At 31.0% G+C, this 18674-nt stretch overlaps 1 protein-coding gene across 2 annotated transcripts in view; it reads right to left on the minus strand.

The window, feature by feature from the left end:
• LOC129233957 (fatty acid synthase-like) overlaps window positions 1-18674 on the minus strand; it is a 54946-nt gene that overhangs the window by 25213 nt on the left and 11059 nt on the right. For both annotated transcript variants that reach the window (XM_054867868.1, XM_054867869.1), the window contains exons 2-12: window positions 16765-16955; window positions 12570-12722; window positions 9800-9973; window positions 8323-8523; window positions 8052-8174; window positions 4800-5030; window positions 3629-4071; window positions 2641-2877; window positions 1545-1734; window positions 714-943; window positions 149-450 (exon numbers count right to left, since the gene is read on the minus strand). In XM_054867868.1, coding sequence (XP_054723843.1) covers window positions 149-450; window positions 714-943; window positions 1545-1734; window positions 2641-2877; window positions 3629-4071; window positions 4800-5030; window positions 8052-8174; window positions 8323-8523; window positions 9800-9973; window positions 12570-12722; window positions 16765-16894 — 2414 coding nt within the window. In that variant the 5' untranslated portion in view covers window positions 16895-16955. The remainder of the gene's footprint in view (window positions 1-148; window positions 451-713; window positions 944-1544; window positions 1735-2640; window positions 2878-3628; window positions 4072-4799; window positions 5031-8051; window positions 8175-8322; window positions 8524-9799; window positions 9974-12569; window positions 12723-16764; window positions 16956-18674) is intronic.

Consider the following 18674-nt stretch of genomic DNA (forward strand, 5'->3'; position numbering starts at 1 on the left):
TACTTGAAAACAAGCAACAGGTAGAAATTTTAAACTGTCCTCTATACATCTTTTCTACTTTTCAATTCATATATTATTGTTACTTTTTTTTTTCTTTTTCCAATGCCTGAATAAGTTTCAAATGGCATAAACACTGATTCTTTCTTACCTTCCAATACTAGATAAAAGATGAACAGTATTATCAACATTTCTCTTCATCAGCCCAATATATTCAGCATCAGCACCAATAACTCTTTTAAGAATAGCTTGCAGCAAGTGGTGGGGAGCTATTTCAACAACAAGAGCATTTTTAGGCACATAGTGCAAAGCTTCGTGAAACAAAACTGGTGACACCAGATTATGTACAAAGTAAGCAGCATCTGCAAGTTTGGAAGATGGCTCATTCCATTTGCTTTCATGGTATGATGAACTAATCCATCTCGGAGATCGTTCTTTTGGTTCAGGAATGACCTAAAAACAAGTCAAATCAACAATTTAAAACTAAGTAATTCATAAGAAGATGTGTTAAAACAAGATAATTTTTTTTATTTTCTCACTTTACAAGTACTCAACTGCTATCATCATAAATGATTTTTTTTTCATGATGTTTCATGCACATTAAATTACATTATGAAAATACCATAAGTATCAATAATTAGAAAATTATGATAGCTAAATTTAAGTTAAGAGAAAAACAAAGCGTCTGAACTTTATTTCAGTAAGAAAAAAGTTACCTTTTCTAAAGCTGCTCGAAGCTTACTTGCCGCAGGGAAAATATATTGGCTGTGGAATGCATAACCACAACTGTCAACCTCACGTGCAAAAACGTTTTCATCTTTCAAAGTTTGCACAAAAACCTTTACACTTTCTTTGGGACCAGATATTGTGACAGAATCTTCTGCATTATGGCATGAAGGAAAGATATCTTTGGGACAGCGGCTCTGAGCTTCAGGCCATGTGATTCCTGAAAAGGGGGAAAAAAGTCAAATTGGGTCTAACACATAATCAAGAATTGTAAAATCTTAGAACCAGGGAACCTGAAATGTGTGTTTAATGGTTATCTTAATCATTCTGCCAGATAAAGATGATGCACACTGTGTATGAAACACAGAGGCTTGTTTTGTTACTTTTCATTTTTCCTCCAATTCATGAAAATTATTTTGTTGCTTGTAAAACAACAAAACAAACAGGTTAAAATTTTCATCCTTCAGCTGATTTTAATTGCCCTTTTTTCTTATTATTAAGTGTAGTGGAAAATCAGCTGAAAACTATTATATTATTCATTTTTATCACTTAAGTTAAAATTATTAAAGGTAATTAAAAGCAAAGTTCATTTACTAGGATAACATTGAACTTTTTTAAATGCAAATCAAGACAAATACCTACATTTTAAAAAACATTTTCATGCATAGAAAGTTTAGTACTGACAAATTTGTCCGTTTTAACCTTTTGACAAGTTTTATTACACTTATTTATTTTTATACTGCTATAAGTTTTCTTCGATAAGGGCAAAAATGAAAATACTTATAAAACATGAACATGGAAAGAAAAGAAAAACAAATTACCAAGAGCAGCCATTGCACCATCCTCCAGATTAGAGTCTTCAACAGCTTTTCCTCTCCAGTATGCAGCAAGTATCATTTGCTCAGCAGTAAAGCAACCATCTGCGTAAGCACATCCCAATTCCCCAACACTGTGTCCAACAATACCATCTGGTTTCAATCCAAGTTCATTCAAAACATCAACTAAAGCCACCTAAAAATTTATTTATATTTATTTCCAGAAGTTAAAACTTAATTCTTAATACAAACTGCTCATTAATAACACAAAATGTAACTAGAATAAATATTTTAATGAAATTTTATATACATAATTTGAAGAGAAGTAGATTTGATTCCCTATTTAATTAACCAACTTTATAAAACTATTTCCTTTTTTGGGGGGGGGGGGGAGGAAAGGGATATAAATGCAATTTTGTAGTGAAAACACAATATAGAAAAGTAAAATCTAACCAGTGATACATTTCAATTTAAATTATTTATTTAATCAAAATTATAAAAAAGAAAAAATTCAATTCATGAATGCAGCATTTTTTAAGATAGAAAAATAAAAGAAAATGTCGATTAAAGATAAAACACACGCAGTTAATAAAATAATAAATTACATAAAAGTTCAAACACACACACAGATTTGTGTGAATGTAATTAAAAATATTGTGCTCCAGCTATGCTGCAAGTAGAAAGTGCAGTTGGATTTCTAAATTTGGAGTGATCTTTTTTTCATGTTTGTACACAAAATCTAGTAAAAGAAAAATTTCATGATACACTTCCAGACAATTTTTTGCATTATCTATATGCCTCTTCCCATATTTTCTTAAATGGTTTTAAACCTTTTAATGCAGTTAAAAGCGTTTCTATAAAGAAAATTAAAATTTCAAAACATCAACTGTGAACTCAAATTTGTAGTGAAGTCAAAACTATAGTTGAAGCAAAGATAACTTGGCAGCTTTGTGAAAGCTATGAAGAGCTTGATCACATCATTAAGTGTGCTGCTAAGTTAGGTTTTCCCCAACATTAGGCGTAGATTTCATGCAGGACAATCTATTGAACATTAAATCTTTATTAACTTCCATATTAGTGTTAAAATTTCATATATTATTACCTGTACTGCAGCAATGGATACAAAGGCAGGAATAATGCTTCGAACGTTAGTCTTGTCCTTTACACCATTAGTTACCAAATCAATTAAATCAAGTTCATATGGCCTCAAAACTTCAGCAGATCTCTTTATTGAATCAGCAAACACTTGAAGATTCATTAATTGTTTTGCCATGCCAGGCCATTGAGTACCCATTCCAGAGAAAATGTACCACACAGGACGTTTTTCAGCAGATACTTGCTAAAATAGTAATCAATTTTACTTTAAGCATTTAAGATTTAAAACAATAAAATTACAAGAACATTTTTTTGAGATCAACAACAGCTTAAAAATATAAAAGACAGAAAGAAGCAATCTCGTTAAACAGTTAAGAGATGAAATATGTATCTAATAATTCAGTCAGAAAATTAAAATTTAGCTATTCATATAAGTTATACCTTATCAGAAGAAACAAACATTTCAAATAAGCATATTTATATTGCTTACTTACCCGAATAAATATAAATAGATATTTCTATTTTTCATAAAGATGTGAATTTTTATCTTAAACACCTTTATCAAACTTTAAAAACAAAAAAAAAAAAAAAAAAAAAACAGAGGGTAAAAATATTAACAATTTCTACTATCATGTAACTAAATATTGTTACAACTACCTAGTAACATTTCATAATTCAAAAATTACAAAAATAAATTAATAAAAAATGAACTAAACACAAAACTAAAGTTTTTTCTTTAATTTAAATTTTAAATATAAAAATTTATTCTGCACAAAAATTGTTGTAAAAGAAGAGGCTTGAGAATGCAAAATCTAGACAACTTTTAAAATTGATGATTTTGTAAAATTGGTTATCAGTGGCTGAAATAAAATTATCAATGTATTTAAAATTTAAATAATGCACATTTTATGAAAACTTAATTTGCCATAATAGTACATTTCCTGTTTAACATCAGAAAATAATCATACAAATGAGTACACAAAGTAGTTAATTACCTTTATACTTGATGCCTCAGGATCGCCAGCAAGTAATTTATACCCTCGGAATGGTTTTAACTGAGGTGATGTATAAACAGATTTGTGTAACAATGCAAAAAATTCTCTTGGCAACTTCTCCTTGTCTAAGTAGTCAAACATTGTTAATACACTTTCTTCAGTCCTACCACTATACAATGCCAACTGGGGTAAGTTTCCGTCAGGTGCCTCCTCTGACTTTTTGGTTTTACTGTTGGATTGCAGAATTGCATGCACATTCACACCTCCAAAACCAAAGCAGCTTAAAGCAGCATAACCACCTTCCCAAGGAGTTGGCTCAGTTACAACTTTAACTTCCCCATCAATCAGAGGCTTGATTTCTGGATTTGGTGTATTAAAGTGTAAATTTGGAGGTATAAGACCAGTTTCCATGCCAATCAGTACTTTTACAACACTGCAAATACCTAAATTTAAAAATGTAACATTCAGTAAGGCAAGACTATTCTTCTACGTAAAATAATAATAATAATAATAATAATGGATAAAGATTGATTTCTTTCTTTTTTTTTGTAAGAGGTTCTCTTTTTATTTACTTATTTATCTATCTTTATTTTTTATAAAAAATGCTATTCACCACCTAACTTGGTGATTTTCAGCTAAAGACATACATTCATTAAAAAAAGATATGAAGAAGTTTAATTTTGACCTAAAAAGAGGTACCCACTTTAGATTACCACCACTTAGACCACTTTAGAAAACTTCACGCTAAGTTTAACCAGGGGTGCAAGTGGACTTAAGTAAAATTTTTTGAAGGCAGTGAAATTTTCGGAAACTATGAAGAAGTTCTACTCTCCCCCCCCCCTCACATACACATAAAAATCTAATACATCAAATATGTGTACAAAATTCATTGAAATCACCTGAAAAAAAAACATTTTAAAAGTTTTTCGTTCTTTTTATATAATTTTTCATCTTTATGTATATATATAATGTGTTACACATTATAAATAAGTGTTGTCAACCCAAAATTTTTAGAAACGGCAGCCCAAAATTTTCACAAATTTCAGTTTAAAGAACAGCTGAAGTACGATGATGATATAGACAAAATTTGAATTTAACTAAGAACACAAGAACAATTTTACTACAAATAATAATTGGAAAATCAAATGTCAAAAAGGGCATTCAAACAGACCTGAAGAGGGCTCAGAATGGCCCATATTGCTCTTTGTTGATCCCACAAGAAGAGGTTCATTCCTTCCTTTGCAAAAAATTTCAGCTATAGCAGACATTTCAATGGGATCACCAGCAGGAGTACCAGTACCATGCGCTTCCACAAAAGATACTTGTAAAGGGTCTACTTTGCTCTCCTCATATACTTCTTTGATTAATTGTTTTTGCATAGCAGCAGATGGAAATGTCACTCCTATATTAGGGAAGAAAAAAACATTCAAAATTGCTAAATCTTCCAATAATAACTGCCTTGATATTGAAAACATATGATTTTGACAGTGTCAAAACTATCCTCAATGAAGTTCTTCGTTAATTGTAGTCTCAGTAGTAAGTTTGTGCACTTGGTAACTTTAATCATACAATGCTACTCTGGTTCAATTAGCAATTTACATTTTTGTGACTCAAGGAATTATTTGTTACAGAAAGTCATTCTGTTCCTGTATACTAACTCATGAACTAAAACGGATGCAATTCTAACATTAAAGTAAAAATAGTTTAAAGGTTATGCAGGGCTCCCAACACATTTTAGCCATAGATCAGGGTAAAAGAGGACCACTTTGAATCAAAAAGGGGACCAAAGAGGACCAGTTAGGATTAAAAAGAGGACCTTGGGAGGACCATTCATAGTTAAACCCAGGGTAGCACATGTCAAAACAGCTTCTAATTTTAAAAAATATTAAAATAAATACAAGATGCAAAAGGATTGAAATCTTCCACAAGAGAATCAAATTTTCGCGAAGTATGTTCACTGTTGGAATAATATCCAAAAAAAAAAAAATTCTCTAAAACTAAACATGACTAAAATTGAACATAAAATATGCTAGTCTAGGATAGCATATGTGAAAATAACATTCGATTGCGCAAAATATCAAAATATGTACAAGATGCAAAAAGATTGAAATCTCAAAGACAAGAAGCAATTCCTCGCGAAGTTCGAGTAAGTGCAATGCTGCTATGGTTCCAAAAATAAGAAAGTTTATTATCTATTAAAATTAAACAAAAAATAAGCTATTCTATGATGGCGTATGTCAAAATAACTTCCGATTGCCAAAAATATCATAACATTAACAAGATGCAAATAGATCGCGAAGTGCGAGTAAGTTCAATGTTGCCAGGGTTTCGAGAAAAAAAAGTAGTTTATTACCTATTAATAAACAAAAAATAAGCTAATCTATGGTGGCGTATACCAAAATAACTTCCGATTGCCAAAAATATCAAAATATTAACAAGATGCAAAAAGATTGAAATCTCAAGCACGACAAGCAATTTTCCGCGAAGTGCGAGTAAGTTCAATGTTGCCATGGTTTTGAGAAAAAAAAGTAGTCTCTTATCTATTAAAATTAAACAAAAAATAAGCTAATCTATGGTGGAGTGTGTCAAAATAACTTCTGATTGACAAAAATATCAAATTATTTACAAGATGCAAAAAGATTGAAATCTCAAACACGACAAGCACTTTCCGCGAAGTGCGAGAAAGTTCAATGTTGCTATGGTACCAAAAATATAAAAATTAATTGTCTATTAAAATTAACCAAAAAATAAGCTAATCTAAGGAGGTGTTATGTCAAAATAACTTCCGACTGCCAAACATATCATAACATTAACAAAATGCAAAAAGATCGCGAAGTGCGAGTAAGTGTGTCAAAATAACTTCTGATTGACAAAAATATCAAATTATTTACAAGATGCAAAGGGATTGAAATCTCAAAACCCAGCAAGCAATTTTCGGCGAAGTCCAAGAAAGTTTGATGTTATCGTGGTTCCGAAAAAAAAGTTTATTCTCTATTGTAATTAAACATAAAATAAGCTAATCTAAGTTAATGAATGTTAAAGTAACTTCTGATTGTCAAAAACATCAAAATATTAACAAGATGCAAAAAGATTGAACTCGCAAACACAGGAAGTAATTTTTCGCGATGCTACATATCGAACACAAGTTCAGACAATTGCACTGATGAAACATTCTTGATTTTTTTCAAGTGCGTACGAACTCGTGAAAAATATCGGTAGCAAAATGCTTTGATTTCATGTCATAACTGTTCCCCCAAACTTCTCCATTTGCTAGATTTTCATGTTACAGCGGTGGGAGGAGGAGTAATGATGTCAATCTGAAGCGAAATAATACCAGAAAGTCAAGTTCAATAGAAAAACGGCGCCGCGGCAGCGTGTTCAGGCTTAACATAAGTCAGCATACAGTATCTTTTAATGTAATGAAAATTTTTAAAATCTGATTTTTTAGTAAAAACAATACAAAAGCAGACTAAACGGTTCAAAATGTTAAAAAGCGGTCTAAAGCAGACTTTACCCTAAAAAACGGACTTTGGCGGGAAAAGCGGACCATTTGGCAGCCCTGGAATAATTTTAAATTGTATCATGCTGGCTAATGACAAAACATAGATGCATGACCTTATTATATTTTTTTCGGCGAAAGCCTTTTTTACTGTGTTTTATTACGCATTCCTTTAATGAATAGCATTCGAAAAGGAAGGCACAGTTGCTAGGTTTATTGGTGCGTCGTACTGTTAATCAAGTGCAAATCCAGGGGGGAGGGTCATGGGAGTTGAGAATTGCCCCCCCCCCCTTCTTTCTTAAGCAACTAAATGTAGCCTAAATCTGAACTTTGTGGACATTTTACTTGAAAAATTTTCCAAATATCAGCTATTTGTGCCTAATGTCCCCCCTCCAAAAAAAGAAGTTGGATCCTTTCTTGATTAAAAAGCAGATTAACTTCAAATTAAGCCTGCTTACATATGTAGTGATCAAATTTGAGCACTGACACAAAAGGATAAAAATTGATGTTGCAGCATTGAACATCAAACAAAATATGAACTTACAAACTGTCCTCAGTGAAATGCCCACACATAAAAATACTACATCATTTATTTATTTCTTTTTGGAGAAAATGAGATTTTATAAATAAAAAAAAGATTTTAGATCATACAAAAATATAAATTTATGGTGTACATAATTAAAATAATGAGCTATGCTAAATAAAGCGAAATAGTTCAAGCTAAATAAGAAGTTTTTTAACATTTTTCAGCATCATTGAAAAATATCTTCTTTTTTTTTTTGACTCAATATTTGTATACAATTTGCAACATATATCTTTGATGTGAAATAAAAACTATCTATGACAGTTGCAAATGTACAAAACTAAATTCATAAAATTGACATTAAAAAGTTCATTTTGTGTAAAACTTGAGAGTTACTGTACCTTGTTCTTTGAAACCATCTGTATTTGTTTTGATATGTACAATGGAGGCATACTTTCTTCTTGCAACATTGGATTTTTGTAGAAATAGAGTTACTACAGCTTCACTTCGCCCATATCCATTACCTATCAAATATAGATCAATTATTAAACAATCTTTTTGATTCAGTGCATAATTTAACATCTATAAAAATGCATTGAACATCGTTTTTTTTTTTTTTTTTTTTTTTTTTAAAGAACTGAATTAAATATGAACTAATAGCTTTTTACTTACAAGCAGCATCAAAAGTTTTGCATCTGCCATCATCCGATAACATATTTAAGCGATAAAATTGCAAAGCAGTGCCTGGCCTTAAACACAGATTTGCTCCTCCAACAATAGCAGCTTCACACTGCCCAGTCTGTATAGCTTTTACTGCTTCATACAATGCCAAAGCTCCTGATGAACAAGCTGTGTCCATTAAAAAGCTTGGTCCTGTAAATATATGTTTTTTACATGCAGCTGGACATTTTTAATTAATACTTATAAAGAAACTTAACATGGGGCATAATACTGCATAAGACAGTATGTCATTTAATGTGGAAATCTTCAAAAAGAAACAGAACAGAAAAAAAACTAGAAAAATTTTCTTTTAACTCTCCGATTTTAATAAAAGCACATAAGTTGTGATCAATCTTGTGCTCAATAAATATATACCACCTTCAAATTTAAAATTAGAATGTACATTTCACTATTTTTTCATTCCTGTACTTAATTCTTAAAAAAAAAAAAAAAAAAAAAACTTTATGTAGATAGCAAAGATTTCATTTCTTCTATTATGGTTATAATTTTAACCTCTCTCTTATAATAAAATCACTTATCTAAGTTTTTCATCATTGAATCATTTTTTTTTTTAATTTTATATTTTTAGTAGTTCACAGAATTGCTAAGAACAACTGAATGCTTGTTATTTTTTTAAATGAATATAAAAAAAATGAAGCAATGTTTAAAAGGAAAGCACAAAATGTGCATGAAAATAATTCTTCTTGCAGTAAAATGTAACTAATTGGGGTTACTGCAGCCAGGTAGGCTTTTTTAACTAGCATTATGCCAAAAAATCTCAATAGTGCAAGTATACTAGGTGCTAGTGAATTTTCAACAATATTTTAAACTATTCAGCAAAAGAAGTGCTTTCATTCTTTCCAACGTGTTCTGCTACTTCTGTAAAATTTCTTTTCTTTTAATTTGTCAAAGACATTCAATTATTAAGCAATTACCTAATAACAAACAAAATTCAATTTTCAAAATTTTTTAAAACCAAAACTTCAGAAAAAAAAAAGAGAGACTCATTAATAAACAACCAAATGTTTTATCTATATAAATAAACTTGCAACTTATTCTTGAACGAGATACTTGCAAAGTGTATTTCATGTTAGATAAACAAATAATAAAATAATAATTTAATAACTTATCAAGAAAAGCTTCATAGATAGAATTTTAAAAAACAAAAAATTTAATACAAAGCTGCTTTTGATTGACATAATTATTTAGCGAAAAAATAAAAACTTTTACTTTCTTTTCACTTCTTGAAAAAATCTTACTGAAAACATTGCTACTAAATAATTATGAAATAATTCTCAAACATTAAATTTAATTCAGGAGATTAGTGATTGTGGCTCTAAAAATTTCAAACACTGTATTAGCCATGATTCAAGAAAAAAAAATCAAACTAATATCAATTAGAGTACCAAAAATTCCCTTCATTATATACCTTTAAAGTCAAAAGTATAAGAGATACGATTGGCAAACATTGCACGACAACAACCAGTCATAGCATATCCATTAATTTTCTTTGGGTCATAAGTGAAAAATTCATCACTCTCGGATGAACAATTTCCAATAAATACTCCAATGTTTCTGCCTCTGAGTTCATCAGGATCATAACCTATAAATGAAAATTTTAATAGTTACGCTGGGGATAAAAAATTTCTTGATGAAAGAAATGTTCATTACAAAATGCCAGCAGAGGTATAAATAATACTGGAATAAATTTATGTTTTGTTTGTATTGACTAGTTAGAATTTTTTTTTTTTTTCAGTTATCAAAATTATATTTAATAAAATTATTACTCTTGTGAAAAAAATCCTGGAAGTCCACGCATTGTTGAAATTTAGCTGTCTGACAACTCAATGTATTGAAAACAAACAAATTTAATAAACAATATCAAACAACTGTGTTGTAACTAGTGTGAAAGAAAATATACAGAAGGCCGTTAAAATAGAGTGTGATTACAAAAATTGTGAAGGCAAAAAAAATTCAAAAATATGTAACAATAAAGATATTTCCTCCTCCTATAAGGTAATAATTTTGTTTAACACACCTAATAATAAATGTCGGTAAAATTATTTATAAATTATATAATATTATTGAATACTTTTAATTTTACACAGTTACATACAGGGTGTCCTGAAAAAGACTCAATGTTTTTAAAAATTTATAACAAGAAAAGGGTAAATGATCAAAAAAAAAAAAAAAAAAATCTTGCAGAAAATTCATGTGGTGGATCATAATTGTTTTCTCCCTGAGTTACAAATTTTAGTTGAATTATTTTCCTGATGGCGCTGCAGATAGTAAGCCCGTAAATTAAAGAAATATACAGAAAATTACATCATAATTTTTGGAAAATAATGAACAAAAGAACAAAACAATATTTTCAAACAATTGTCGCCTGTAATCCCATGTCGCAATCCGAGGAAAAATCGAAGAATTTCAATTCTTCTTTTTTGACTTACCAGCTTATTATGTGCAGCGCCATCTATTGAAACATTTTTGAACTGAAATTTGGATTTCTCAGGGAAAAATTTAGAGCCACCAATTTTCAGCAAGAATTTTGTTTTTTTTTTTATCATTAATCGTTTTCTTATCATACATTTTTGAAAGCAGTCAGTCTTTTTTACAGGGTTCATACTCTATTTGGATGAAAAAATTCCATGACTTTTTCATGACTTCAATGAAAATTTTCATGACCTCGTTACATGAAGAGAATAGCACTATTTAATCTCAAACTTGGTAATATTTGGAAGTGAGCATTAGCAAAACGTCCCACAGCCTCATTGAAGCACTTACTCGTTGTGGAAAAAATATAAGTGCACACTTAAAAAACTAAACTATTCTTATTTGTCTTTATCATATAAATTTAAGTAAAGTAAAAATGCAGTGAAGCAAATATGATGATGCTTAAATGTATGATTTTTTTTTTTTTTTTTTTAAACAGGCAGAATGATATTGAATGGGACAAAGGTTGAATGAGTCATCATTAAGTTTCAATAAATTTGCTTCAAAAGTTACCTTTTAGTGTCAACAGTGTCTTTAATCATCCACATAACTTGACAGTATTTTGGTTCCTTAAAGTAAAGCCACATAGTTTAGTTCTTTATGTTTCCAAACCAGATCTTTTTTCGAAACAACCATTCAGTAATGAATCAATCTTCTGATTCAAAAGTATATTTGTTTTGTTTACAAATTTGCATTTTCAAATGCATATAAATTAATAGGTACAGAAATTTCAGAACACGTTTAATTCCCGACATTGAACGTAGCCGTGGGTCGCATGGATTAGTTTTGCATGCCGTATGTTGGGCACTACTGTTTTAGAGCATTCGAATTCCTCTTTTTCTGTATTCTGTCGCCTCACTTAATATCTATATTTTCTAAAACATTCAACAAATTAAGATAAACTCTGAAAAATTTAATAATAAAGTTCTTACAATTGATGGAATCGAACTCGCATGCAACTGAACTGCTTTTTTTGAGTGGGCGTGTCAAAACTAAGAACGTGAAATTTTGCTACTACAGAATATAGAACATAAGAAGTGTTGAAAATAACAGAAAATTCAAAATAAATGATGTCCAAGCAGTAAAATCACATCGCAAAAAATGGCAAGCTGCTGCGACAGAAGTGGATGCAATGAGATTTCAAAACTCAGATTTGATTTTTGGATCGTTCAATTTCCTACTTTTAATAGCTTCTATGTGCTATACTGTTAAATCACTCAAGATTTCTAATGCTCCTTTAGTTATTGTTCTTTTCTCTTTGTCCATGACATTTTTCCATGACTTGAAATAAATTTCCATGACTTTCAATGAAAATTTTAATTTTCCATGACTTTTCCAGGTCTGAAATTCTGTTACTTTTTTCCATGGCTTTCCAGGATTTCCATGACCCGTAAGAACCCTGTTTTTAGGACACCCTGTATTTTCCGGTTCACTAATTTGACAAACAAAAGCTTTATCCAAAGAATTTAATAAGGGACTAGTTATTATCGTAGTTAAATCACAGTTGCCATTATTTAGTAATATTGGGTTTACCATTATTTAGTACACCATTATTTAATAATATTGGTTTCCATTAATGATTGGTACAAAATTAGGTTTGGTTCACAGAGAACAAAAAAATAAATAAAAATGTTTAACAACTTCAATTTGAATTCCATGTAATGAATGAAAAATTTCTTCAAAATTAAATGATTAGTATTTCATACCTGCATCTACTATAGATTCATAAGTTAATTCCAAAAGTATCCTTGCTTGAGGATCCAGATTATGAGCTTGTTTGTGATGAACACCAAAAAATTGGTTGTCAAATTTACTAATATCTTTTATTACACCCATTCGTCTGGGCAAGCCATAGAGTCCTGAAAATCAAGTCATGAGTAAATTAATGAAATCTTTTTCTGGTTAAATTACCAAAATATTAGTGCATATATATCTTCTATTAAATATAAAATCATTTATTCCACAATATACTTTTATTTATTTTTTTAGCTAGTGTAGTGGTTGGTTTCACAAGAACCATTAATGAACTCTTGTTCAATGTGACAGATAGTAGGGTCTGGTGGGGTAAAGTGGTCATAAAATCGTATGTTTTCAACTTAGGTGGATAATAAATGCAACAAATTCTTTAAACACTTCAACTTTTTTTGTTGTTATTTTACATTGCATTATTAAAGAACACGGTACATTAAATTTTAGGAAGAAAAATATTGATTTTAGTAGTTTTATAGAACTTTCTTTTCCCTATGTTTTTATGACCACTTTACCCCATGGGGTGGGGGAAAGTGGTCATAGCATGGGGTAAAGTGGTCATAGTTAAAAATAGTAGCAAACCATTATAAAAAACCCTAATACTTGTATATTTCAGTTGTTTTTATAATTACAAGTATATTCACGAGTACATGTGTACACGAATATATACGTGTTGTGTTATACACGAGTAAACACGTTCCTATATGAGTAGATACATGTATACATCAGATACATGCATGCACGTGCCTACTCAAATATATACGTATAAATACGAGTATATAAGCATGTATACTTGATTATCTACAGGAGTCTATACGTGTCTACATGAGTACATACGTATCACATGTATATACGTGTCACGTGTATATACGAGTATATACACATAAAAACGAACATCATATGCGCGTATACACTTGTTTCTCGAGAAAATACGTGCATACTTGAGTATATATGTGTATACTAGAAGTATATACGCATATATAAGTGTACGTACATACATATACGGGTGTACACGAGTTAATTCGTGGATACATCCAGTGCGTCTGTGTGTCTACTCACGTATATATAATATAGAAGCACGAGTATATACACATGTACACACGATTATATACCTGTATAGACGTATATACGTACATTATCGTGTATACACCAGTATATGTATGTGTACACGAGAATATACGCTTATATACATGTCGGCCTACAGAGTGAATCTAAGCTCTTGGGCAAAAATCAAAGGGGTGTGAGAGGGGAGGATAGAAAGATAAGAGGAAGAAAGATAAGAAGCAAAGAATCATAAGGAAGTTATAATCACTGACGGGCTACATGCACACAAAGCCAGGAGGCAAAGCAGGGCACAAATTTGTTGCTTACAGATGATTTTACCTAACATTTTAGTTTTTTAAAAATATTTAGAGCAGTTGTTGAAAGTTACGGTCCGTAGTAGCTCTAATACACGCATCGCAACAAAGGCACAGCGGCTGATGAAAAATTTTCAAAAGTCTCGTTTTTGCAACAGAGAGGGATCTGTAAATGCGACGCATGATGTTTTTCAGCTAAAGGCCGTAAATTTCATCAATCGGTTTAAAACTTTCTTAAGTCCTAAAATGTTGTGTAAAATTGCATTTGTGTAATATATATATATATATATATATATATATATATATAAATTTTTGACTTTTTTTGCATCCATCAATTTCTCACTTTGAGTGCATGTAGCGCGTCAGCATTGTGTTTGTGACCATATGTTCCTTATTAACTCTTACTTCTTCTCCTCTCCTCTAACACCTTTTATTAATTTGCTCAAGAATGCAAACTCAACCTGTACACTTTTATATCATATGCTTGTATGTAAGTGTCTACTCGAGTACGTACGCGTATATACCTGAGTATATAAGTGTTCTTATATATACGAGTATAAGCGAGCATATACGTGTATAGTAGAATGTATAGCTGTGTGGATAAAAAATATTTGCAGACACCCATATATGTATTTATTGGCGCATTTATGTGAATACGTCTATGTACATGTCTACACGAGTATATATGCGTATATATATACGCATATACTCGTATATTTAACCCCGTTTACTGTAAAAACAATACATATTGAGTAAAATTAATATTTAATTTGTATTTGCCTTATACCTAAAGATTAAGTGACATTAGAAGAACAATATTCGTTAAGCCTAATATTATGACCACTTTACCCCATCTTACTTAAATTGTTCTAAAAAATTATCTAAAATAGATTCAGCTAACTGCTAATGAGTAAGAGTTCTTGAGAAATGTAGGAAGCTTCTTGTACAGTCAATCTGTTCCTAATTCTAACAAACAAAATTTCCCAAGGATGTTAAAATAGGTGTTTAGATTTTAAAATTTTTCATGTTCACGAAAAATATTTTTTTTTACCAAACAAAATTTTTCCAGTTGTAAAATTTTGTATTCAAAATGTAGTTTCTAACTGCTTTACTCTAAAATAAAAGTTTCACATTCATTCGAACGTTTATTTCCAAGCTATAGCCATTTATTTGACGTATGACCACTTTACCCCATTGACCACTTTCCCCCACCAGACCCTACAGAATTAACAGCACATAAAAGGAAAAGTGGGTGAGGGTGAAATCATATCTTCCACTTCTATTGCACTAAGTGTGCCAGTAAGCGGCTGCTGAGACTCTCTTCTACCAGCTATTTTTTTTAATAATTAATAAATACCTTTGTGCTTGAAAATTAAATGAACCAATTAACTAGGCTTGCCAGATTTCTGAAATGTTCAACTGGTACACCAGAATACCCCCCCCCCCCCACCCTCCCAACATGAGTATTCAATAGAGAACCGGGGTAATAGTGGACTCAAGTAAAAATTTCTGAAGACAGTAAAAAACTTTCAGAAACTATGAGAAAGCTCCCCCCCCCCCCCAGGTAAAACTTTTAAAACATGCAAACAAAACTTATTGAATTTAAAAAAAAAAAAATCTTTATTTTATTTTATTTTTGAATTTATCAGCTTTAGAATGCTGTTAGCCAAATTTCGGATCACATGCACCCCTGGCTGATTGCTTGTTTTAGAGGGTAGTTCATTCTCGATGCCGAGGGTAATAACAAAAGACACAAGCAGATAAATTTAAACATTTTATTTCTTACATGCAAATATTTATTAAAATACTTCGGTAAGAAGAAATACCTTTAAATGAGGAATAAAAACTTGAACAATATTTAGATGCATTTTTCATTCGCCACGACTTTTTTTAGAAAATCTTTTTTTGGTTTAATGATGCTGTTATAAGTCTATGTTTCAAAAAACAAAATAATTATCTAAAATAACCCTTCACAAATAATTATCTTTAGACTTTTTTGGTCATCTAATTAAATTTATTTTTTTCCAGGATTTAAAGTAAACCAACTGGGACATCAAGATTTTGCCTGAAAACCGGGTCTGTCCCAGTCAAACTGGGACGTCTGGCAAGCCTTCAATTAACCAATGTTTTGATGCAAAAAAAAATTGCAATTTTTGTGCATCAAAATGTTGGTCAAGTGGTTCATTTATTTTTTTTAATGTTCAGAAATCAACAAGGGGGGGATATACAGCATTTGAGCTGTAAATTAACTAGCCTGCTACCTTTGACAGAAATGTTACTAAAAGGTACTGAGCAGGTGTGGCTCTTTGGCCGGGCAATCGCACAGGGCCCCATGCCAACTTGCAATATTATAACCGACTTCTAAAAAATAATTTTTAAAAAAATATATATTCATTGTCGGAGCATTCCATGGTATTTTTGACATTATGTAGAGTCTGTAACGTGACCTTTTTTTGCCATAACTTTTTAATTTATCGTTTGATTTGCAAATTATTTTAATTTGAGCTGGTGTGTTGGTAGGAAAAGATCAAAATAAAATAATATGCCAATCAAACAGTAAATTAAAAAGTTATGACAAAAAAGGTCACATTATGGACTCTACATAAATGTCAAAAATACAGTGGAATGCCCCTGTCTCAAAGTACTATAAGCTGACCAGACCTATGTGGCACTATTTAGCAAATCTATTACTAATGCAGGAAATTCTGCAACTTTATTGAAATGCACAAAAAAACAAATGTTTGTCATTTATCCATATTAAAATAAAGTGAAATTTTATTAAGAAACTAATTACCTGGCTCCCATCGTCTGTTGTCTTCTGTAACAAGGTCTACTTTGTTAAAAAGATTTTCAGCAAATTCTGCAACGTTATCAGATTCCGGAAACCTACCGGACATGCCGGTTATAACAATTTCTTCTGGCATGATGAAATATCTTAAATTCTTCTAATGAAATATTATTTACAAAACATGAAATGATGGACACCTGCAATAGAAGATAACGCAATTAGAATTAGCCAAAATCTTTAAAAAGAAATAAAATGTAGAAAATATTTATACAAATCTGCAGTAAGACTTAGTTTTGCTGTTTTTTAAACAAACCTTTAGTAAATCAAGTTTCCTATTACATTTTAAGTAAATAAATATTAACAGCAAAGAGGTACAGTAAGAGAGAAGGGGACGGACAAGATTGAATTTTTAAAGTAAATTAAGCTCTTATCATATTTAGCTGAAATTTTGCAAAAATATTTATTAGGTTAGGATATATGGTATGGTCCCAAAATGGGAGAATTGGCGTTTAATGGGGATAACATATATATATCCCTGCCACTATTTTAATACTTGAGTAATATCTGACTAAATCCAGTTTTAAAACCCAAAAATCATCTTTATGTAATAAATAAAGTTAGTTATTGGTACTTGAAGCACATATTTAACATATTCAAGCATGGAAATATAGAACTTGTAAGTTTTCATGAGGCCCAGATCTATAAATTTTGGGCCGCCTGCAACAAAATATGTAGAGGTTAGCTCCAGAGGCCAACGGTGTATATTTGCAAAGTTAATAAGTCTTAGTGGTAGTCATTTCCATTTTTTCTCCAATACTTGAGCTGTTGGGGCCCCTTAGGGACGTGCCCCCTTCTTTCCATGCTCGCTCTTCGGGTACGCTGATCTGAGCTTGGTTTTCATTCCTTTTTCTTATACATTTGTGTACGAAACGGAACTTTTCTCACACAATTTAGTATCTTATAGCGAAAAGCTTTAGGTTTTCCATATACAAAAAGGAAAATAGCAGGTCTCTTCAAGTATAACCATGTCGAGGATCGAGTAACAGTAAATGACAATGATCCGAAGCATTAGACTGGTATAAAACGGAACTAAGGTATGTTTGGGCTGCCTAACGGTGTATTTGTTTCATCATAGGTGAGAGATTTTTCTCACAGCCTATGTTTCGGTTGCCTCACAACATGTTTGATGAAATGATTTACATCATCCAAATGGTTTCAGAGATCAATGGCCTGCATGCTTCAAGTTGAGGAACTAGCAATGGTTCTAGCTTCACCGATTTTATCCAACAAATAACAGTAAATTGTAAAAATGCAAATTGAGACAGTTATCGCATTACCAGTGATCTAATCAATTTCGATTATTTATTTTTCTCCACAACTATCCGAACAGAATCTGGCTGTTCACAAACAAGTGATACTACAGTCATCTTCTTGTAATATGCTAAAATATATTATTTCCATATTTTTTTATGCTAGTGGCAAAGTCAAAAATGCAAGAAACAGTAAAATATTCTATTGAAATTTCTCTACTGAAATCCTACCTCCCTTATTGAAAGCCCCTGACCTAGACTTTATTGTATTTTTTCCAGGGGTGCCCTCATGGGGGAAAGAGCACATGGCGCTGACTGAGCTATTGACATTTATAGGGGAGGAGGATAATTTTAAAGCAATCTTTGATCTCATTTTAGGGAAATCTCTTCCGCACTCTGTAGAAAATCAGAGAGATGGGTCATCCACTTTAGGGAGGATTGGCACTTGTTTTTCGAGCAGTTTCTTCCAGAGGAATAGAATGCATAGCTGCCAACATGCCAACTTTAAAAATCTTACAATGTATGCGGTGGCTATTTCTACGCTTTTTTGACCATTATAAAGAAAAGTATTAAAATTTAAAGCATTATAACATTTTCAAATCCTTA

Source organism: Uloborus diversus, unplaced genomic scaffold (genome assembly GCF_026930045.1).
Source record: "Uloborus diversus isolate 005 unplaced genomic scaffold, Udiv.v.3.1 scaffold_829, whole genome shotgun sequence".
Classification (NCBI taxonomy): Eukaryota; Metazoa; Arthropoda; class Arachnida; order Araneae; family Uloboridae; genus Uloborus; species Uloborus diversus.